General features: G+C 33.9%; 1 protein-coding gene and 1 non-coding gene across 4 annotated transcripts; both read right to left on the bottom strand.

The window, feature by feature from the left end:
- Positions 1-1040: 1040 nt before the first annotated feature.
- On the bottom strand, positions 1041-1124 carry TRNAL-CAA (transfer RNA leucine (anticodon CAA)). The gene has a single exon. It is a non-coding gene; the product is annotated as a tRNA-Leu (tRNA).
- Positions 1125-3025: 1901 nt separating this feature from the next.
- On the bottom strand, positions 3026-8510 carry LOC147407465 (Basic-leucine zipper (bZIP) transcription factor family protein). Of its 3 annotated transcripts, none has more exons than XR_015176803.1 (5): positions 6659-8510; positions 6452-6584; positions 6274-6358; positions 5532-5630; positions 3499-5404 (listed from the first exon to the last, which is right to left on the bottom strand). XR_015176803.1 is itself a non-coding variant. In XM_086436048.1 (4 exons), exons 1-4 carry the CDS (start codon positions 7900-7902, stop codon positions 3369-3371), a joined length of 1680 nt encoding a protein of 559 aa, XP_086292174.1. In that variant the 5' UTR covers positions 7903-8509; the 3' UTR covers positions 3026-3368. The 3 variants fall into 3 exon arrangements, 1 of the variants encoding a protein (XP_086292174.1); XR_015176802.1 differs by having other exon boundaries at positions 3499-3586; XM_086436048.1 differs by lacking the exon at positions 5532-5630 and having other exon boundaries at positions 3026-3586; positions 6659-8509.
- Between the last annotated feature and the right edge of the window lie 11436 nt (positions 8511-19946).

Genomic DNA, 19946 nt, shown 5'->3' with positions numbered 1-19946 from the left:
CTAATTGTAAAGGATAAAAGTCATAATACATCTACGCCTTGCATATGTCCAAATCGTATTGAAGAGTAGAGTAGATCATAAAGGCTTTTATTTCGAGTAAGTGGTGCCCAAATCAGATCAGCAGCCCAATCCTGCTTGGTTGCAAGTCAGGGTAAACTCAAATTTCTGCTCTGACGACAGAGCATGACAAAGTTGATAAGCATGCACAAATCTTGGTCTATACTTTGACTTTCTAATTTAAAGGATAAATCCCATTAATCCAAATGCGTATAACGAATAAATTTTAATTCAGTAAAGTTCCCTATTGGATAAGGGATTTTCCATGATGAGATCCTGAGTTTGCAAGGATCAAGGAAGGGAATACCTATCCTGAGGGAAACCCAATAAGAGGAAGAGAGGCCGAAGTAAAAAAAAAAAAAAACAATCTTTCCTTTTGGCAAGTTGGAGAACCTATCTATCTTTTCTTTTGATAAACTAACTGTAGTGTCGAAGGATTTTTTATAGGTACCACATCGGTGCCACCAGGCGACAGAGAGAACAAAGAGCATTCAACAATGTTGCAAAACAGAGTTGATAGAGGTAACTCATAATTGCCTCTACAATGACAAATGCTCATGAAGACGAAGATGAAGGTAAAGACAACGACATAATTATGATCAGGTAATATGATGACGTTGACCATATTGACGATGATGATGCCGACTACGACGGTGATGATATTGGGACTATTGACGATTATATTGACGACAACATCAAGATCATTATGATGACAATTACCATATTGATGATGATGATCATGCTATTGCAATAATCACGATGACCATGATGATGAAAATGGCTATGATCATGTTGAAGATTATCATAATAATGAATATGCCAAATGTGATGATTAATACCATGATGACGATGATGGTGTTGACGTCTTGAGGGAGGGTTAGGGTTAGCGGAATAAACAGACAAGATATTTTGAGCTAAATAAAAATTGAGTAACTAAAACGCAACATACAGAGTAAATCGAAAAAACAGAAGAAATAAAAACCTGTCAGAAGTGGGATTTGAACCCACGCCTTCTCACGAAGACCAGAACTTGAGTCTGGCGCCTTAGACCACTCGGCCATCCTGACCTTGTTGCGTTCTTACATTTTTGTTTTTATAAATATACTTTGAACAGAAGGAAAGAATAAATGACCTTCTGCCAAGACTTCTAAATTTAACTAAAATTACAAAATCATCCTAAAAACGTAATTACAAAAAAATATCCTCAATCATACAGTAGCAGGTTATACTACTTCCTACTACTACTCTCTCTATATTCCAAGCTATGGGGCCAACTTGAGTATCAGCTATACAATGAGATTTACACACTAGGCCCTCCTTCGTGCACTAGAAATCATTTGCATTTGCATTTGCATTTGCCAATGTTTTGCAATGCAAATAGTTGGTGATGAATGATTTGTTATTACTTGATAATCAATAAGCAATCTCTTGCAAATCTATTTTTGTGATTGATTGATCTTTGCAATAGAAAATTTAATTGTGATTGTGCAAATGATTTACGATATTTTTTGTACTGTAAATCATTTGCTAAAATTTATTAAAAATTTATGTGATCCATGCATATTTTATGCAATGTAAATGATTTGCATTGTGTAACCAAGCACCACTAACATTGATTTCAGAAAATTATTTGCAGCATACTAAGCAGGGCCCTAATAATCATCATCTCTAGGGGAAAACCAATCTATTTAGACAGCGCAATCGTAAATCTAGATTTTTCAATATTACTCACCTTTTCATAGATTTAAAATATCAAAATGAACCCACTTTATGAAAATACAGTCTAATATGAAATTCTTGTGGATCCCAAAAGGGATATTACAAGAAGGAAGTAAATGAAGACTCTACTTTGTACCTGTTTAGAACTTAATGAAGATATCATGCATGAGAATGCAAACCTACAATGACTTTTCCTAAGCTGTAGATCATTCTTGCAAAAGAACAATTACTAAATAAATATTAGTTGAAAATTTTAGCTTTTCATATAATTAGCACGGAGTATGTTTCTGTCAATTCAACACCTCAAGATTCTCAATTAATTTTGAGTTGTGATTGAGAATGGTTTCTCGTTTGTTTACCAACATACGGTGTCTATGTGGCACGTTTTGGTTGAAATTAAAAACGCAGGCCATGTGCCATATAGAAAATGACTTATTTAGGAGGTCAGTGTGTTTTAAACACCAACCTAAACTTGCCACGTAGACATCATTCTGGATCCTGATTCATCAATTTATACTCGAAATCCATAAAATACCAAAGCAAAGAATATCTCTCTCCTCATATGGGCATTTCCTCTCCTCGTCCCCTTCTATTCTTGATTCCTGGCGATCATGATCGTCATTTATGAAAATCTTGTCGTTGGCTACACATAGATATGATATTTCTAAATTATTGTTTTCAGATCAATATCTCATTTCCACCAATTTTTGTGACAAGATCCCTCCAAGGCAACAACTAACTTTCTCTATCTAAACTTCCTAGGGATTAGAATTCGGGCGGCTTCCATCATTAGATATGCCATTGAGAATCCTTAAGTGCCAAATCCCATGATGACGATGCATTCTTATTTTTCACTCACATTTAGTGATGTTTGCACAAGCTGATATTCAACAAAAATGTCTCATTGAAGACAAAAAATGATCTGCTCGTCGAAAAGGGTGAAATTATTCTAACTGAAGACAAGTCGGGTGTGATTGGACCATGTAACATGATATCCACATGGAGTGTCTTTAGGGCCACTGATTTTCTCACAAAATAATTTTCTACATCACAGATAAATTTAGTTTTGCAAGTATAGGGGCAGACCAAAAAGAAATAATGGTCGTACTCAAAAGTCTAGACTGGACAGTTATGTTCTGCACTTCTGTCTTACAGACTACATTCAATGGATTGCCAATTCCCATCGCGTCTTCATTCCAGATTCTGTTCAAGAATCATCTCTACGGGACTCCAATTCTATTGAAGAATGTTACCAAAGGAAACCAAAATATAATTGAATAGTGATGAAAGAAGTCACAATTTTTCTTAGAAGAAATTAAAGGGAGGAAGAGTTTACCTTCCTTTTGTGTCACAAAATAAATTACATAAAACAAATAACACTTAAATTTCAATTTAAATGTGTCCTGCAAAAAGGAAAAAAAATATATATTTAAGTATAAATATAAAAATAGCATATAAGACTCCATAGTTCATGTCACCTTTCCAAAAGACCCCGTACCCAAGCTATAATCAGATTCCATGGAATTGGGCGTCACAATGGCATGGAAGCATAGACTAACTAATTGTGTATCCAAAATACTGTTCCCACCAGCCTACTGGTTTGATTCATGCTTTGGAGTTGGATTGTTCTGCTGCTGCGGCTGGTGCTGCTGCATCTGATAGATGTTTTGCTTGTTAGGCTGCTGCTGCTGATGCTGAAGCTGAAACATCTGCGGATTCATGGATATCTGCTGCGAGTGTACTTCCCCACTGAAATCTGCAGTTTCCAGCTTCAATCGCTGAACTTCAGCAGTCAATGCTTCATTAAGAGCTGTCAAATTCAACATGGGTTAAGCACATTTTATCTGAGCCACACAAACAAACACAAGAGCTCAATTAACAAAAACTAAAATGAGTAAAAGCAGATGAGGATGCAAAAGCATGAAACCATGTCTGTTCCTACTTTACAAATACATTACTGCCACTACATCAGCTGTAGATATCTTGATTCATTCCTATGATACGTGTGGCCTACTTCCCCATTTTAAGAAATAAGGTGTGATGTGTTTGTGTTTTTAGTGAGGGGAAGAAGGTTTTCGAGTTAAGAATTCACATGGTACAGTGTTAATTTTACACTATATTGCCGTTTCCAAGTACCAATGAAGGATGATTATGTCAGGTTGGTAGCTCATGTAAAACCTTTATCACCTCCTAACATGAATCCTGATCTTTTGTTGGATTATGGCCTTGATGATGACAATGACGAGTACCCTCCCTTGGTGGCGAGGTATTAAATTTCGATTTCGGTGTTTATTACGGTTAGTCTCGAAATGGAAATTTCGTGGAAATATTTTGATTAATGTGGAAATGTCAGAAATATTGAAGAAATTTTAATTGACCCTGTAGGAAACGATAAAATAGGTATTAAAACACATTTATTAAGTCATCAAAATACAATAAACTACCATATGGAGTGAGAAATTGAATATCAACAATATTTTTCGACACATACACACATGTATTGAGAGGCTGGCAGAGGAAGAATAATAATGTTGCATTAACTACATACAACTTAATATGTAAGACATTGAAATTAAGTATTTCCTTCACGTGTTATTATAGTTCTTTTATTTTTTGAATAAGTATGAATAAATTGCTAATGGATCCAACTAATTAAAATATGATCGATTGTATGCATGCTTGTATAAATGTACTAATATACTTAGAATACATTAAAATAATATGAAATAGATAATTAACTAATCATAATTCATTTATTCTAATGGATGAATGTTACATGCAATTTGTGATTAGTAAATACTGTGTAATTTACAAGTTTCTAAAAGCAATTAAAAGCTTTTTCAAAAAAGAATATTTCGGCCGAAATTTATTATTCATTGAAATATTTCCACCGAAATATTGCATTTTTATACCTAAAATTTGTTCATTTCAGTCGAAATTCACTATTCATCGAAATATTTCGCAAAATGAATAGTGATTTCCACCGAAAATATATACAAAAAGAAACTGTCAGTTAAATTTCATGTCGGAACTTGTGGAAATGGAAATATTTCAGTATATTTTGTGGAAATATGTTGAAATTTAATACTATGCTTGGTGGATAGTAAAGCAATGTCATCCCATGGTCCAAATTTTAAAATTTACTCAACCAATGCAACTTTCTCATCCATTTTTCTACTTCTGAACACCAAAGGTGGGATGCATGGACATTGGAAGACATAAAGAAATACAAAGAACCCTAAATAATCTAAGATCGGTGGTCAATATATAATATACATATTTCTATCAAACTTTGGAGATAATAGTTTTTCATATAGATATTTAGTTTAGCACACACAGGTCATACCTTGGTGGCCAGACATATTGCATTATAACTCCTGAGAAGGCAATGAGGGTTGTGAAATACTGACCTCAAGCCAACAATCAAATATGGAAAATTAAGTAGTAGACTTCTAGTAGAGAGCAAGGTTAAAGGCCCACTACCTGGATCTGGAAAGAAACTAACTTACTCAAGATAGAACATTTTGTTCTTACTACTGTGATGCAGCAAGCAGAAAAACCTATTTTTTGGTTCGGTGGCATAATGGTCTTTTAATGCTTAACAAGCAAACCTGAGAGACCTCTATATCTAGGTAAATTGGTAAACAAAAAACAAATAAATAAACTTATAAAAAGAAAAAACAAATAAATACCCTCAATTTTTTTTATAAGTTAATAAATAACATCAAATTGCAAGACTATGATAAGAGAAGGACCAGATGGCTTATGGTTCAACACAAGTATCATGCGATGGCTGGTTACATCATTTACTATGGCAATGTGGGTCCAATGCGTTTGCAACTTCAGATCTCATTCTACATGAACAATTAATAGCAAATAAGAAATTGAAAAATATTAATAGAAATTGAAAGTGGAAATACATTAGAAGCATCAGTCCTGTGGTCATGGTGGATGAGAAAGTAAAATGGGCCTAAGCCAAAAAAGAAGAAAGGGCTAATTTTCAAAAGTAATTTCATCTTGAATCATCATTTTCAAAACAATATAAATCAATACTTCCCAATAGGATTTAAACTCTTGGAGACTGAGAGAGCTTTTTGCGACTCTAAGACTCCTTACAAGGAATTCTTTTTTTTTCCTATTAGGCAGTTATGCACGATTCCAACCAAGTACGCTCACATGAACAATACGTGAAATTGACTCAGTTAACTCAGCACAATATATAATCACAGAAATATCGATCTTCTAACCCATCCAATGCATTCATAGGAGCTGAGTCGAAATACCACCAATGAAACTTCATGCAAGATACAAGTAAATGCTTTTTATATGATGCACTTATTATAAAAAGTTATGATCGAGATTTTTTTCCTATCACGCTTAAATCCATGTGCCATTTTGAAATGTACTTGGTTCATGCAAATTTAAGTGCCCATAATGTTTTTCACTCATAGTCTACAAGCAACCAATGAAAGTATCAGATAAAAGATAGAGTTATACCATCCCTGAGTTGCGCCTGTTGCTCCATGGCTTGAAGACGGAACTTCAACTCATTGTTCTGGCTGGTAAGCCCAGCAGAATCTCTCTGACAACAATTTAAGAGAAGATAAAGCTAAGCCACATAATTACCAAGAAAAAAAAAACAGATAAGATAAGATTGAGGTGTCTGGATGCCCACCTGTAACAGTGTCAGCTGTGCAGATAATGTGGTGGCTTCTGTCTGTAGAGTCTGCACCTTATGTTCCAATTCTGAAATGTACCTCATCTTCCGTTCCTTGGAACGAGCAGCTGATTGCCGATTAGCCAAAATCCTGAAATAATTTGATTATAGATATTATCCCAAGTAAATGACTATAACAGAGCGGATAGAAGTTGAAGATGTCACCTTTTGGCACGTTTTGGGTCTGTTAATGCAATCTCAGATAGTTTTTCATTTGCCATTATCTTCTTCAACTCAGCTCCACTGAACTCGCCATTTCCGAAATCCATGCTGAAAGTACCAGAATTCCCATCCATCGAATTGCTATGAGAGTGTTGACCCGCCCGGGTTCCCGGTGAGGACGGTAATTTCGGTGATTCATCTCCGAAATTGGGAAGCTTTCCCATGAAACTATCCACTGAAATACTTCTACAATGACGGGTCGTTGGTGTAATATCTCCTCCCGCACTCCTTTTGATCCCTTCTCTCTTCTCAGTGGACGAATTCGGGTTTGGCCTCTGCATATTACTGCCACTTTCGTTTACACTGCTTTCCGCTTCATTATCGCTACTATCTCCCCCATTCGTCTTCGTACCGCTGGCTCTGCTATCCAAATCCTCATAATTCTCCTGACAGTTTTTGTCCTCAGTCCCAGAATTCAGTGTGTCCATGTTATCCAAATTCATATATGCAGAGAACAAGTCATCTACAACTTCACCTTCAGATTTCCTCTCACCCATACCTTCAGCATTGTTATCACCATCTCTATCCCATTCGGATTCTTGTTTCACCAATTGAATTGGCTTCGCAGATGCAGACCGATCCAAGATTCCCTGACCCCTAGGTGGGATGAGAGGATGCGAAGATTGGATGGCGGTCGAGAACCCAAACGGAATATCACTACTAGATCGTCTATGTGCTTTGCGAGGTGGGAGGCTCTCTCCAACCCGCATAGAGTTACCTCTTGTGAAGGAAGGGGGTGTCGTGGTGTGTGAATTCCCACCACGGTCTTCCATCGGAACATCAATGGAAATTGAGTCAGACACCGTCGATAAGGAGTCCCGATAAGGCGAAGGACTCAATGGGGGTAAAGAATCCAAATTGAAAAAGGCGGGTTGCGACAAGGATCTAGAATGGGAGGGACCTGGACTGAAATTCTGAGAATTCGGTCTTGACACAGGGATCTGAGAATATGGGGATATGGGAGGCACGTGTGGGTGTGATGGAGGTATTCCTGGCCTCTTATTGTTCTCTGGACTGAAATTCTGTGAAAAATGTCGCATTGGAGCTTGTATTTGTGAAGTATTTAAATGAGGAAGATCGAATCGATTTGTTGATAAGTGTTGTTTTGGAATCGAAGAAGATGAAGTTGAAAATGAAGATTGAATTCTTTGCAACATATCATTACGAGATTCTCCCCTTTCTTCCATTGTTGGGTTGCCCTAAATTACACTTAAAATGCTTTTCAAACAAACCCTAATAACTCTACTTCAGCCCAAAAACAAACTTTTTCAACTCTAAACAAATTTACTTCAGCTGGTTTTCTTTCCCAAGACCAACACCTATAGATTAAACACAAACTCACAAAAAAAAAATCGAAACCCTCCAAATGAAAAAGTTTTAGGGTTTAACAGCTGATTATAAACCCTAGATTTTCGGGGTGGAATCAGAGTTTGCACGAAGAAAGACTGTAAATTTAACCTCCAGAAGATATAAACCGTCTGTACCTCTTCATGAACCCAACATTTCAAGGTGAAGAATAACAATGCCGATCGATCAAAGCACGTTCTTGCAAATTTTTCCGCTAAATTTAGCAGAAGTTCCTTTAAATATAGCAGAATTTTTGGAACTAAACTTCGCTAACTTCTCCGACGGAAAGGTCGAAGTAGCAGGCGCTCTCTCTCTCTATCTTCTCTGTCCGCTGTCACTCGTTTCTCTCTCTTGAATTCCGCGTGAATTTATGAGGAATTTCATTTTATCGCAATTTGGATTTGGGATAGATTTGAATTTCATTCCGACTGCATTTCGCATATCAATCATCTATTTCCTCTCCGCTAATTATCCGGGCCAAATGGTTCTATAAAAAACAATATAATTATTTTGGTCCAAAAGACCATCTTCACTTTCATAAATGCCTTATGTGTCACAAGCTTTAGAGTTTAGTGAGGGTCTTTGTAAGTTGCACACCGCGAATGAGTAGGAAAAAAAAAACATTTTTTTTTTCTAAATTATATGATTTTTTAGGTGCATGATTATGCATTTTTCCTATTAACTCATTTTTCCCATCAAAAGTGATTTTCCACATTAAGCCGTAGAATGTTAAAAAATGAGTTTCCCACCTAATTTAATTCTTGCGTGATTACATCACCACCAAAAAAAATTAAAACTCAACTCTCCTTTTTGGAAATTCATATTTCTCGAAAATTAAATTTTCTATCATCATACAAAACTTGTGATTTTGTGATCCTTTTGTTCTCATTAATGTTCAAGGGAAATCCGTCTTTACCATAAACAAAGAGTTCTATCCTTGAGTCTTCCATATGGTTTCAACAAGGAAATTTGTAATCAACTTGGCAAATTTGGAATGAACCACCCAATTTGAACAACCACTATAATTGAATTCTTCCACGATTGGGCAAGCAAAACCTTTGAGAAGCATTATGTTCCACGGTGAAAGGTCGCATTAAATACCTAAAATATCGATACATACAGTATATGATTAGAACTAATCAAATCACTATGAGACATTAAATATGCAATCATAAATAGACTTGTGACATAACAAGGTTCCCATATGGAATAATAAAAAAGGAATCGTGATTTGTTGACTCCCCCCTTCTAACATACTCCCCCCATACTCTCTTGATATAGCATGAGCTAGAACCATAGACTTTCCTTAGGATACACAATTATATATATTTATGGGGATGTGCAATTATGTATCCCGAGTAAAAATCTATGATTCTAACACATGCCATGTTAGGAGAGTATGTCAAAAGAGGGGAGGGGAACTCTAAAAGAACACCCCGTGTCTATATGCAATCAAAAAGAGTCATTTGATAAGGACGGACTCTAAGATATGACCATATTGAATTGTTTGTCGATGTATGACTCCGAACGTGACTATTAATAGTTGGTAACAATCTATTGCAATGTAAGGACGAGGAATAAGCTATTCTCAAACATATTGCGATAATGAATGAGTTGGGTGTCAGATAAAATTTGTAGGCAATCCCATTGGATCTAGAGAAAGCAATTGAAAGAATCTAATCCATCGAGTTGTACGTCTTGAAGTGAAAGAGGTGACTATGCCCAAATAAAGTAAATTCTTTGTTCTTAAGAAATATATTTACAGGTGCTACAATCACAGATCATCACTTTTATTTTAAATAAAAATATTTAAGATACAAAAAGTATTTAATCATATAAAAAGCACTAAAATCCATTTGAATCGAAGAGATCAAACTAATTATGAAATTCAAGAAAGAAAAAGAAAAAAAAAAAAACTAGAATTTTCAAAAAACCTACAAAGTTAATGGTGAATCAGTTGGTTGTAGGAGTTCAATTTATATGGTTGGTTCATTTAGACTCCTCCAAACCCATTCTAACTTCACCATGACGAATTGAGGTAGACAAATTTTAAAACCCTAATCTCTTTTGCAAAAACAAGTCTCTGTACCCTTGTAAGCTCAATTGTTCAAATTGTTTGGAAATTTGATACTTTTTACTACTATTATTAATACATATAAAATGGGAAAACAACGATAAATATAAAATAAAAATAAATACATATTAAAATTATGAAAAAATATAATATATTTAATACATTAGAAATTTTTGTTTGATCGGTAAATGTCAGACATTTATTCAAAGATTCCAATATATTTTGAGTAAAAAATAATACTAATGAATATCTATGCATGATAACATTTTTTCACGTATAATTATATATTTCATGATGTTAAAAATATTTAACCATCAACATATCTTTCGAGTAGAATAAGTCATTAAAGACATTTAAAATCATAACATTAAGACATTATCATCAAATCTAACATTAAGGAACACTTATAGACCAAATTAAAAATTATCATAAGTTTATAAAAATTAACTCTATCTTATAAACAAATTGGTTTTTACTACTACTATTAATATATATATATATATATATATATATATATAGGGTCGGGTTCCGTATACCCCTATTACGACTCACATTGCGACACACCCTTTTGTCTTATATGGGCAAAAATGTTTGGAATGGGCTGGTTTTTTGTGAGGATGATCTCTATGGTGAGGAGATCATCCTTGCCAAAAATCAGCTCATTATGAAACTTCTAGCCCTATGATTACAAGTTGAAAAATTTTAGACCGTCCAATTTTTGTAAATCAATTTTGATGGGGTTAGAAGTCTTGGAATGAGATGATTTTTTGTCAAGATGATCCCCTCATCACAGAGATCATCCTCACAAAAAATCAGCCCATTCCAAACATTTTTGCCCATATAAGACAAAACGGAGTGTCGCAATGTGAGTCGTAATAACACTGTTCATATATATATATATATATAGGGTCCCGTTCCTCACCCTAAGTTTTACCCTACACTTTAACAAACGTGTTTTGTCCTACTTGGATTAGAAGTTTTGGAATGGACTGCTTTTTGGTGAGGATGCTCTCTATGGTGAGGAGATCATTCTCACCAAAACTCAGCTCATTCCAAAACTTTTAACCCCATAAAAAATGATTTACAAAAAATGACGGTCCACGATTTTTCAACTTGTAAACATGGGGCTAAAAATTTCGGAATGGGCTGATTTTTGGTGAGCATGATCTTCTAATCATAAAGATCATCCTCACCAAAAATCAACCCATTCCAAAACTTCTAACCCATGTAGAACAAAACACATTTGTTAAAGTGTAGGGTAAAACTTAGGGTGTTGAACATTTCCCATATATATTTGTTTTAATCATTAGAGTTGTAAAACGAGTCTTAAACGATATTTTTTCAGAAGAAAAAAAAAAGTTTTTTATTACTACGATAACAAATGTATGTCCATTATGTTATTATTCATCAAATGTGATCTTTAAATACTCATTATATCCCTTATTTCTTGATAGTTATTAATGCGTGGCCTATACTTCACGCGTTTTCTAAGTACAGAAATCAATATAACTGGCAGAGCACCAGCCCCGCACGTCCAAAAGGAAGTGTTCCCATTTAGGAACGGAGGTCGAATTTGTAAAAACTCAATGAATACAAGGGCAAAATTGGTTTTGGAAAAATACTAGGATATATTTGCCATTGTTGGAATTACAGGGACATAAAATGTTTTTCATTCATTTCACCTGTTCTTTATTTTTCCCTCGTCGCAATCGCCGCTTTGTGTCGGCAAACGTCGTCGTCTTCTTTTCCACCGTTTCTTCGTTTCACTATTTTTTAAATAAATTAGAAAATAATTTTTTTAAGAAAATATGGAACAAATTCCAGTCTGTCTGAACAGATAATTTTATTCGGTCGAAATTCGAAAAGAAAAGAAAATATAATTTTTAGTGACGTTAACACTAACGCCGTTAAAGTTACGTGGACCAAAAAGTCATTTTGCTTCCCGCCTCGTGATCCCCGCATACTTTTGAAAATTGGTTGCCGCTGATGACATCACACGATTGACTTTTAATCTTTGATAACAACGGACGAGATCTCACCCAAAATGCCACGTGGACGACAAGGATGCATCTGCTTCTTTTTTACGCTCCAAAGAGAAAACAAAGATCATCTTATCTAAAAAAACAAGTGGTCCACCACTTGTCAATATAGAAATTAAAAACAAAGTGGCAAACTTTTGAAACAGAGACATATAATCGTGACTATTTATTATAGTGGGTCCTACATGCGATAATCTTCTCTAACGCAACAGAATAGCAGTTACGCTACGTGTCGTTCTTGCAAAAAAATTGGGACCACTTAAATACTTAATAGGTCAAATATAAGTGATGTTCGACTGTGAGCATCAATTAAGTAGCTTTTTCTAAACCAAATGTCGAATGGATGGTTGGGATTTGTAGGATCTGTTGAATATGACTTTGAAGATATTGATTAGTTCATTAATAGTGGGACCCATACCTGTCGACGACGTTGTTATTTAGGTGGGATGCTTTTATGGTCAGCTCATGCCACGTGTATTTCCAATTTTTAGGCAACGTCTCTCTCTTACTAAAAGCGAGATTTGCTGTTAAAATTATCTGTGCTAAGATGATAATCCAATCAAAAAACACCACTTGTATAAAGTAAAGGATTTGCTGTTAGCAAATCCTTATTCCTGTTCTCACTTAGGCGAAATCAGGGCGATGCTGGTGGGGGCAATTGCCCTCACACAACTTTGAGAAATCCCTATATTTTCAATTAATTACATATCCCATTTGTCCTCATTCCCTCACCTCTCTCCTCGTATGCCCCCACCCTCACCTTCACCTCCCTCTAATTTTTGCTCTCATACCCTCACCTCCGTCCAATCACATTTTTCAGTACAAATAATTTTGTCACCATTCAAGTTCTTCAACTATACAGCTAATTATAATTTGCCCTACTACAAGAGAATCCTGACTCTGCCTCTGGGCGAAACCTATGTGTTTCGTGCTCTAAATCTATTAATGGATGGATATATATTGGATCAGGGTTGATTTGGTAAATTAGGTAAAATTCTTGTCTGATTAAAATTTATTAGATCTCAAAATTAAGATCCTTACTCGATCCAATAACAATCAAATAGGTCTAGATGGGGCCAAACTCGATTTGGTACACAAAATCTAACTAAGTTTCATATATTAAGAAAAAATGTATAATGTCGTTAATATACTATTGATCGAATTGAGACCATAGTAACAAAAAATAGTGATTTTTTAAAAAGACGCGTTTTGCACAAAAAAATATCATTTTATTCTTGATTTTTTTTTCATAGGACACCTTTTTGTTTTTTCAATGTGAGATTTGACGGTAATAATTTGATTTTATGAATTTTCAATATATATATTTTCGTAATTTTATATATATATATATATATATATTTATTGTTTTCAATATTTTTGGAAGTTTTCCCTTGTCGATTTAAACCTGTATTCCAACTTTGTGACGATTTTTGAGACATAGTTGACCTAGAATCAATGTTAGGTTGGAACCTCATTGTATCATATATTTGTCGAAATCCAAATCCTTGATCTAGACCTAAAGTTATTGGATCGGATTTTAAGTTTGATTCGATTTATTAATAATCCTATCACACTCAATGAAAGAAAAATAAAAAAAAGCCAAATGTGCACGCCACCCAACAAGTGTGAGATGATCACCAAACATATTGTGGACCACACCATCAAACTTAGCCAACCATGATGGATTGAGGTGCATGAGATGCACCCTATCATTATCATTGATGTATTAGGCCACTATTTAGATGGACCCATCACTAAAAAAAAAAAAATGTTTAAAGATCTAATGAAACAAGTCAATATTTTGACTCGATTGAAAATCTCGTGGTGGGTCAGATACTCGCTTCGTGCACGATAAGACACCAACAAACGAGAAATTAACATTTTCTTTGTGTGATTTTTTTTTCCTACCAACCACGACTTTAGTGGCGTTCATTGCGGTGTCACGAGCTGCTTGAATTCCTTTTGAGAAAGAATTGGAGTAATAAAACCTTATTTTAATCCACATTAGTGGAACCAATGTTCCAAAAGGAACTTTAATAATCGGTACATCTACTGATTTGAACGGTCAGGATCAGCTTCACGTGTGCCATGTGAAATGTGGATAAGAAGGAACCATGCACGTCGCCATCAATTCTCGTCTGTTGGATCTGTTTTCGTTTGAGTAAATACATGTATCATTATTGATTGGTGGAGGAATTTTTCAGCACTAGTGAAGTAGTATACTATTATTTTGGATAATATGTAGGTTTAAAATTAGCTTGGAGTGTGAGAGACCTCTTTTATATATATATTTCTGTTTTTATTCAATTTTAACTTTTATATTATTTAGAGTCGTGCTGGTGTAATAACATTGATATCGACATGATGGGTAATATTTTTGACGTAGATGTATGTGTCAAAACCATAGATGATTTCATCGGATACGAGTGAGATCGTGATAAAAGCATCTATGATTCTAACACGCATTTTAATGTTACTTCAGCATTATTCTATTATTTATACTAATAGATGGCATGTCAAAACTCATAAGTATTTGAGGGTCTTTTGGTAATTTAAGATATTAATCCGAGGGATTTTGAAGATAATATGAAAAAAAAAAATTGATATTTTGTAATTTTAAAAAATTACCTATTATAAGGGGATGTGATTTTCAAATTAACTGATTTTTAATTATACAAGAAAGAGTTAGAATCAATATACTTGTTTTAAAAAAAAAAAAAACAAATATTAAGATTTATCTTAGGGATACATGATATATCCTTAAGATATGTGTTTTGAATCCATTGGTAATCCTAATTGTTAAAATACAAAATCCAATTATCGAAAAGCATCTTAGTTTTATGCGATATATTCTCGAGATACATATGCCAAGTTCATAGTGGTTTTAATATGAGAATTTACCATCATGATAGGTGGCAAGGGGAATAAGGCAAACCACTTATGTCTTACTTGGTATCTTATGAATCACTCTAAATCAATATTTTGTGGGCATTTGGTTATTTGTAAGTGCTTACTTGTTATTTCATAAATGATTATAGGTTTTCGTGGATGTTTGGTTGGTTTGCCTGCAAAGTGACCTTTCATTGTAGGTGTGTATAAAACCCCTAAGAAAAAAAAAAACGTGAGCTTGTCGTGTACTATTTTTATCTAAAAATCAACAATAAATTTTTTTTTATTTTATGAAAACTTTTATGACGTGAGGGATTTGCTTTCACATCAAGCAAGACAAAATCAAATTTTTTTACTTCTCTTTATAATTCTCCCCATTAAAAAGAGAAAAGTGAAAAGAGAAAAAATTGAAGAAAAAGAAAGAAGGTGATTAAACAAAATTACTTCACATGTCAGTGAATACACCTTGTTTTTTCAAATGGGGTAATCCCCCTTGGCTTAGATCTTTTCTAGAAAGTGACCCAAATGTCCTCTATTCAACTTTTATCCTGAAAATCCTTGATTTTGATGCAATGCTTTATTGGACATTAGCAACCTCCAATACTTTTTTTTTTTTTGAAATTACAGTTTAAATTAATTTATCATTTTATTTTTAGTACAAAAAGTAAATGGTATTTTGATTTTTTTGCAATAAATACTTTTAAATTAAGGTTTTTGGTATTTTAAAAAATGATATTGTAAAAGAATAAAGTTATAGGTATTTTTTGAAAAAGGAAGATAAAATGAAAAATCTATCTTGAGATACGTTGCTTATGAGGTATAAAGATTGAGACAACGGAGTGGGATTTAACATTATTTTACATTATATACTAGAGTTTGCTCATGCTGTTACGGACTAAAATAAGAAAAAAATAAATTTGAAAGGGAGTTATTGGAAAAAAAAAAAAAAAGGAAAAACAATATAAAAAATTGTAAGTGTTTTTAAATGAGAAAAAAAAATAATGAAAAAAAATGTCTCCTCTAGTTTAATTTGACGAACATAATAGGATCTTTTGATACCTAAAACAAGATAGTCAGTCATCCACCAAGGACACCTTAAACCAATGTGATGAGTGAGACAGGAGTTTAACCATTTGCTCAAAGCCTTAACTAATTTGTGATGTACTATCAGGTTTCTTTTTGAAAAATGTTAGGGCCCATACTCGAAGGTTAAGAAAAAGTTCACAATTTTAAAGCGATCACAAAGCCACATATAAAGTAACTGGGGACTTGAGGGTATTCTAGGAAAATGGAAGAAGAAAGAAGATAAAAGATGTAAGACAACTATCATCAAGATACTTTGTTTATAGGGTATAAATCTTGAAACAATAAAATAAGTATGGTGGACCCCACAAAATTATAGTTGAACGAGACCCACAAAATTATAGTTGGAAGAGACATTTCCTAACAAATCTTAGCAAAGTTGGCCCTATAGTTGTGTTTTATCATTATAGATATACACACGAGGAATGTTAACGTCCACAATTTTAATTTTTCAAAAATGACATTGAAATGCATTCATTATTTTGTTTTCTAGTGCCAAAACTAAGAGTATTACTATTTGGACAATGATATTTCTTGTAAATATAAAAAACTTTAATGTCATTTTGTCAATGTATCTATTGTTTCTACTAAACAAAGATTACTTACAATTTTTATTTTTTTTCTATGAAAAAGGTAATTGGCCTCTTAATATCTCGCCCAAATAACTTGGGTAATGGGAGGCACACATACTAGTTAAATAAGAATAAATCCCTGTGAGTGACCAACGAGGAGGGCTTGAACTCAAAACCTTTCCCTTATTAGAGGGATACCTTAGCTATTGTGCCCATGCTTGTTGGTTTGCAATGGTATTTTTGTAAAATTATTTATTGCATACCAAAAACCCTAATTTTGGGATAAAATAATAATCATAAACTAATTTCAAGATTTTTGAAAAATAAAAATTATAGAGAGTATTGGATAATGGCATTTCTCTGCACACAGATGTGAAAAAATCATAGGAATAATTACTAAAACATTTACATACTTTTATTTTAATTAGTGCATCAACCATGTCTATTATTTATAGAAATGGCTATTATCTCATTTCAACCTTTTTTTTTTTTTTTGACAAAAAATTGACATTGGATGTATAATCCGTTTAAGAATAATTTGACGAATTTACTCTTATGCCTTTGAGTTGAATATAGACTCACGTGAAAGGTAAATAAGTAGTTAGCAAATGTGCCCATGTATTATATAACTTCAGTAAACATATATAATTACATGATCGAGTATATGTTCCTTCTTATAAATGCATAGAACAATAGATCTTTTTCTTCAGGATACATAGAGATAAATCTATGATTTTGTACACTTGTCATGTCAATCACGTCATCATCATGTATGTTTTTATGTGTCATTTTATCATTAACCTATTTTTAATCTATTCATAATTTCTTGTACGAAATTCCAACAACTTTGCTTTGAGGTGTTAAACATTTGTGCAAATTAAAAATTTGTCCTTGTCAAGACTCAATGTCCATCCTCATTGGTTGGAGGTTGTTCACATTCTAATGGAAAACTCATGGAAGAATATCAAATAAACTTTTAAGTAGCCTTGTTGAGAGTTAGACGAGCAAGTCATTGTGAAATAATAAGTGGTTTGCGATTAGACATTTAGACCTCAAATGTTGCGTCTGTCATGTTTGATAAACCACGACTCAATAATTCCTTTACTATAATGAATAAACATGTGATGGTGAAAGGTCACCTCGACAAAGACCACGAGTCCCCTAAAATAGTCACATTATTGCTTTTTATTCTTTAAAACAAAGTATCATCTCAATAATTATATAAATTAAATAGTCACAAGGATTTTAATTTTTTTGATTAAGATGAAATATCTATTAATTCGGATTATATATATATTTCTGAAATATATGAATGTACATATATACAGTTTTGAATTTATGTCTAATAGTACAATCCAATATATATATATATATATATATTTGTATTGATTTCATCAATACTGATACATATTGGTCAATACATTCCGATAATTTGAACCATGCATGGTATTCAATGAATTTGAAACCAACTAGTCCGACATTGAACTTTTTTTTCCCGTGAAATTTGATCATATGTAGAATTTTCTTTTAATCTTTCACTCTTAAGAATTTTTTTAAAAGAGAAAATTGCTTAATATACCCAACAAAAGGGATGTATTTCTAAATGAACCTTATGTTTTGGGGCGCCATCCTAACTACCTGATTGGTAAATATTATTTTCTTAGTGCTCCTCACCTTGATAAATCGGCAAATTTGAATCATCGAGATGGCGATTCAAATTGTTTATCTCTTAGAGTTTGAAACATTAATATCAATTATTCATGTTGAAATGTTGAGATCAACGATTTATAATCTCTGATTTCAATTGGTTGTAAAAGGTGATTCACCGATTGAAACAAATGTCAATCTTGGCAATGTGAATCATCAATTTCACCAAGTGAAGAGTTGGGGGGGGGGGATTTAGAAAGAAGTCTCTTTTGCAACATTTTTTTTTATACGATCAGGTTTCAATGACTCTTGAAAAATGATTATCCAAACCGTTAACAAAAAATCCAACCACTGACATTTTTCCTCAAGGTAAAGATTATCAAGATGTGTATGGTTGGGATATATATAAATTTAAGCCTTCTAAATTCATTTTTAAATCGTTGGGATCATGTTTTCTCTCGCGAGTCATTCTTCATGAGTCCTAGAACCCAACCCTTTTTTATATTGTAATTTTTCTCCACTCCCTTTTGGGAAGTGATTAGCCCCTACAGTCGCACATAGTTGGACGCATATTTTTTATTTTTTGATAATTGGGTATCCCTGTAAACAGGTGACTTGGCTAGTATATGGGCTTTGTCCAGTCCATAGACTTATCCAACACGAGTCTTGGGGCATGTGCAATGCCCACATCATACTCACTAAGTAAGTGAGGGTGTGCCCTCAATGGTGGCCCCTAAGGAATTAATGGTTATATTTGGTATCGAACTAAAGACCTACGGGCATTAATCGCTTATTGGTCTGAAATTGCCATTGAGCCAACCCTTTTGGTTTAATTGGATGACTTGTAACTTGCATGCTTGAATCATGTATACACATAAACGAATCGAACTAATAAGTAACAACCCTTACGAACCCAAGAAACGATTATTTCTATCTACCCCCATGAAACGGATAAGTTGTAGGACGACAAATCACAAATCTAAATTCAAACCAGGTACGAGGTACCCTAGGTTTGAACCATTTGAGTGCGTTTGAAGTTTGACTAGTTCGAATGGGTTATTGATCCGAATCTAATAACCGGTTCTTGAAACCATGATAGTAGTGATGGTACGCTCGAAGTGTGATTTTGTTGATGCATAGTGACCGCGCAATCCTATTGGAGGATTGCTTGGAAATTTTTTTTAGCAGGCCTCCCATCTTAATTTTGTTTACAATCCTTATACTATTTATAAATTAAATTCAAATCCAAACACCGACATTTTCCATTGAAATAACAAAACACTTGTCTTACTAGTGTAATAATATTTTAACCCTTACTACGGGTCTTTTTACCACATTTCAACAAAAGCCTCATGGGTTGCCTAAGTGGTAAGGGCGAGCACGTGAAGTGTGGGTTAGGCGCACGTCACGGGTTCGATTCCCCTCTTGGATTTTTCTCATAATTTAACCGGGGGATCATGGCGGTGGGTTGCTGTGGTAGTTCTCTCCGAGATTAGTCGTGGTGTGCGCAAGTTGGCCCGGACACTTGGTTAGCAAAAAAATTCAAGAAACAATTATTTTTTGAGCTTGATGTAAGCTTT

Source organism: Akebia trifoliata, chromosome 3 (genome assembly GCF_017979445.1).
Source record: "Akebia trifoliata isolate Shusen 1 chromosome 3, ASM1797944v1, whole genome shotgun sequence".
NCBI classification, from domain to species: Eukaryota; Viridiplantae; Streptophyta; class Magnoliopsida; order Ranunculales; family Lardizabalaceae; genus Akebia; species Akebia trifoliata.
This window is presented reverse-complemented; position numbering and strand designations above follow the sequence as displayed.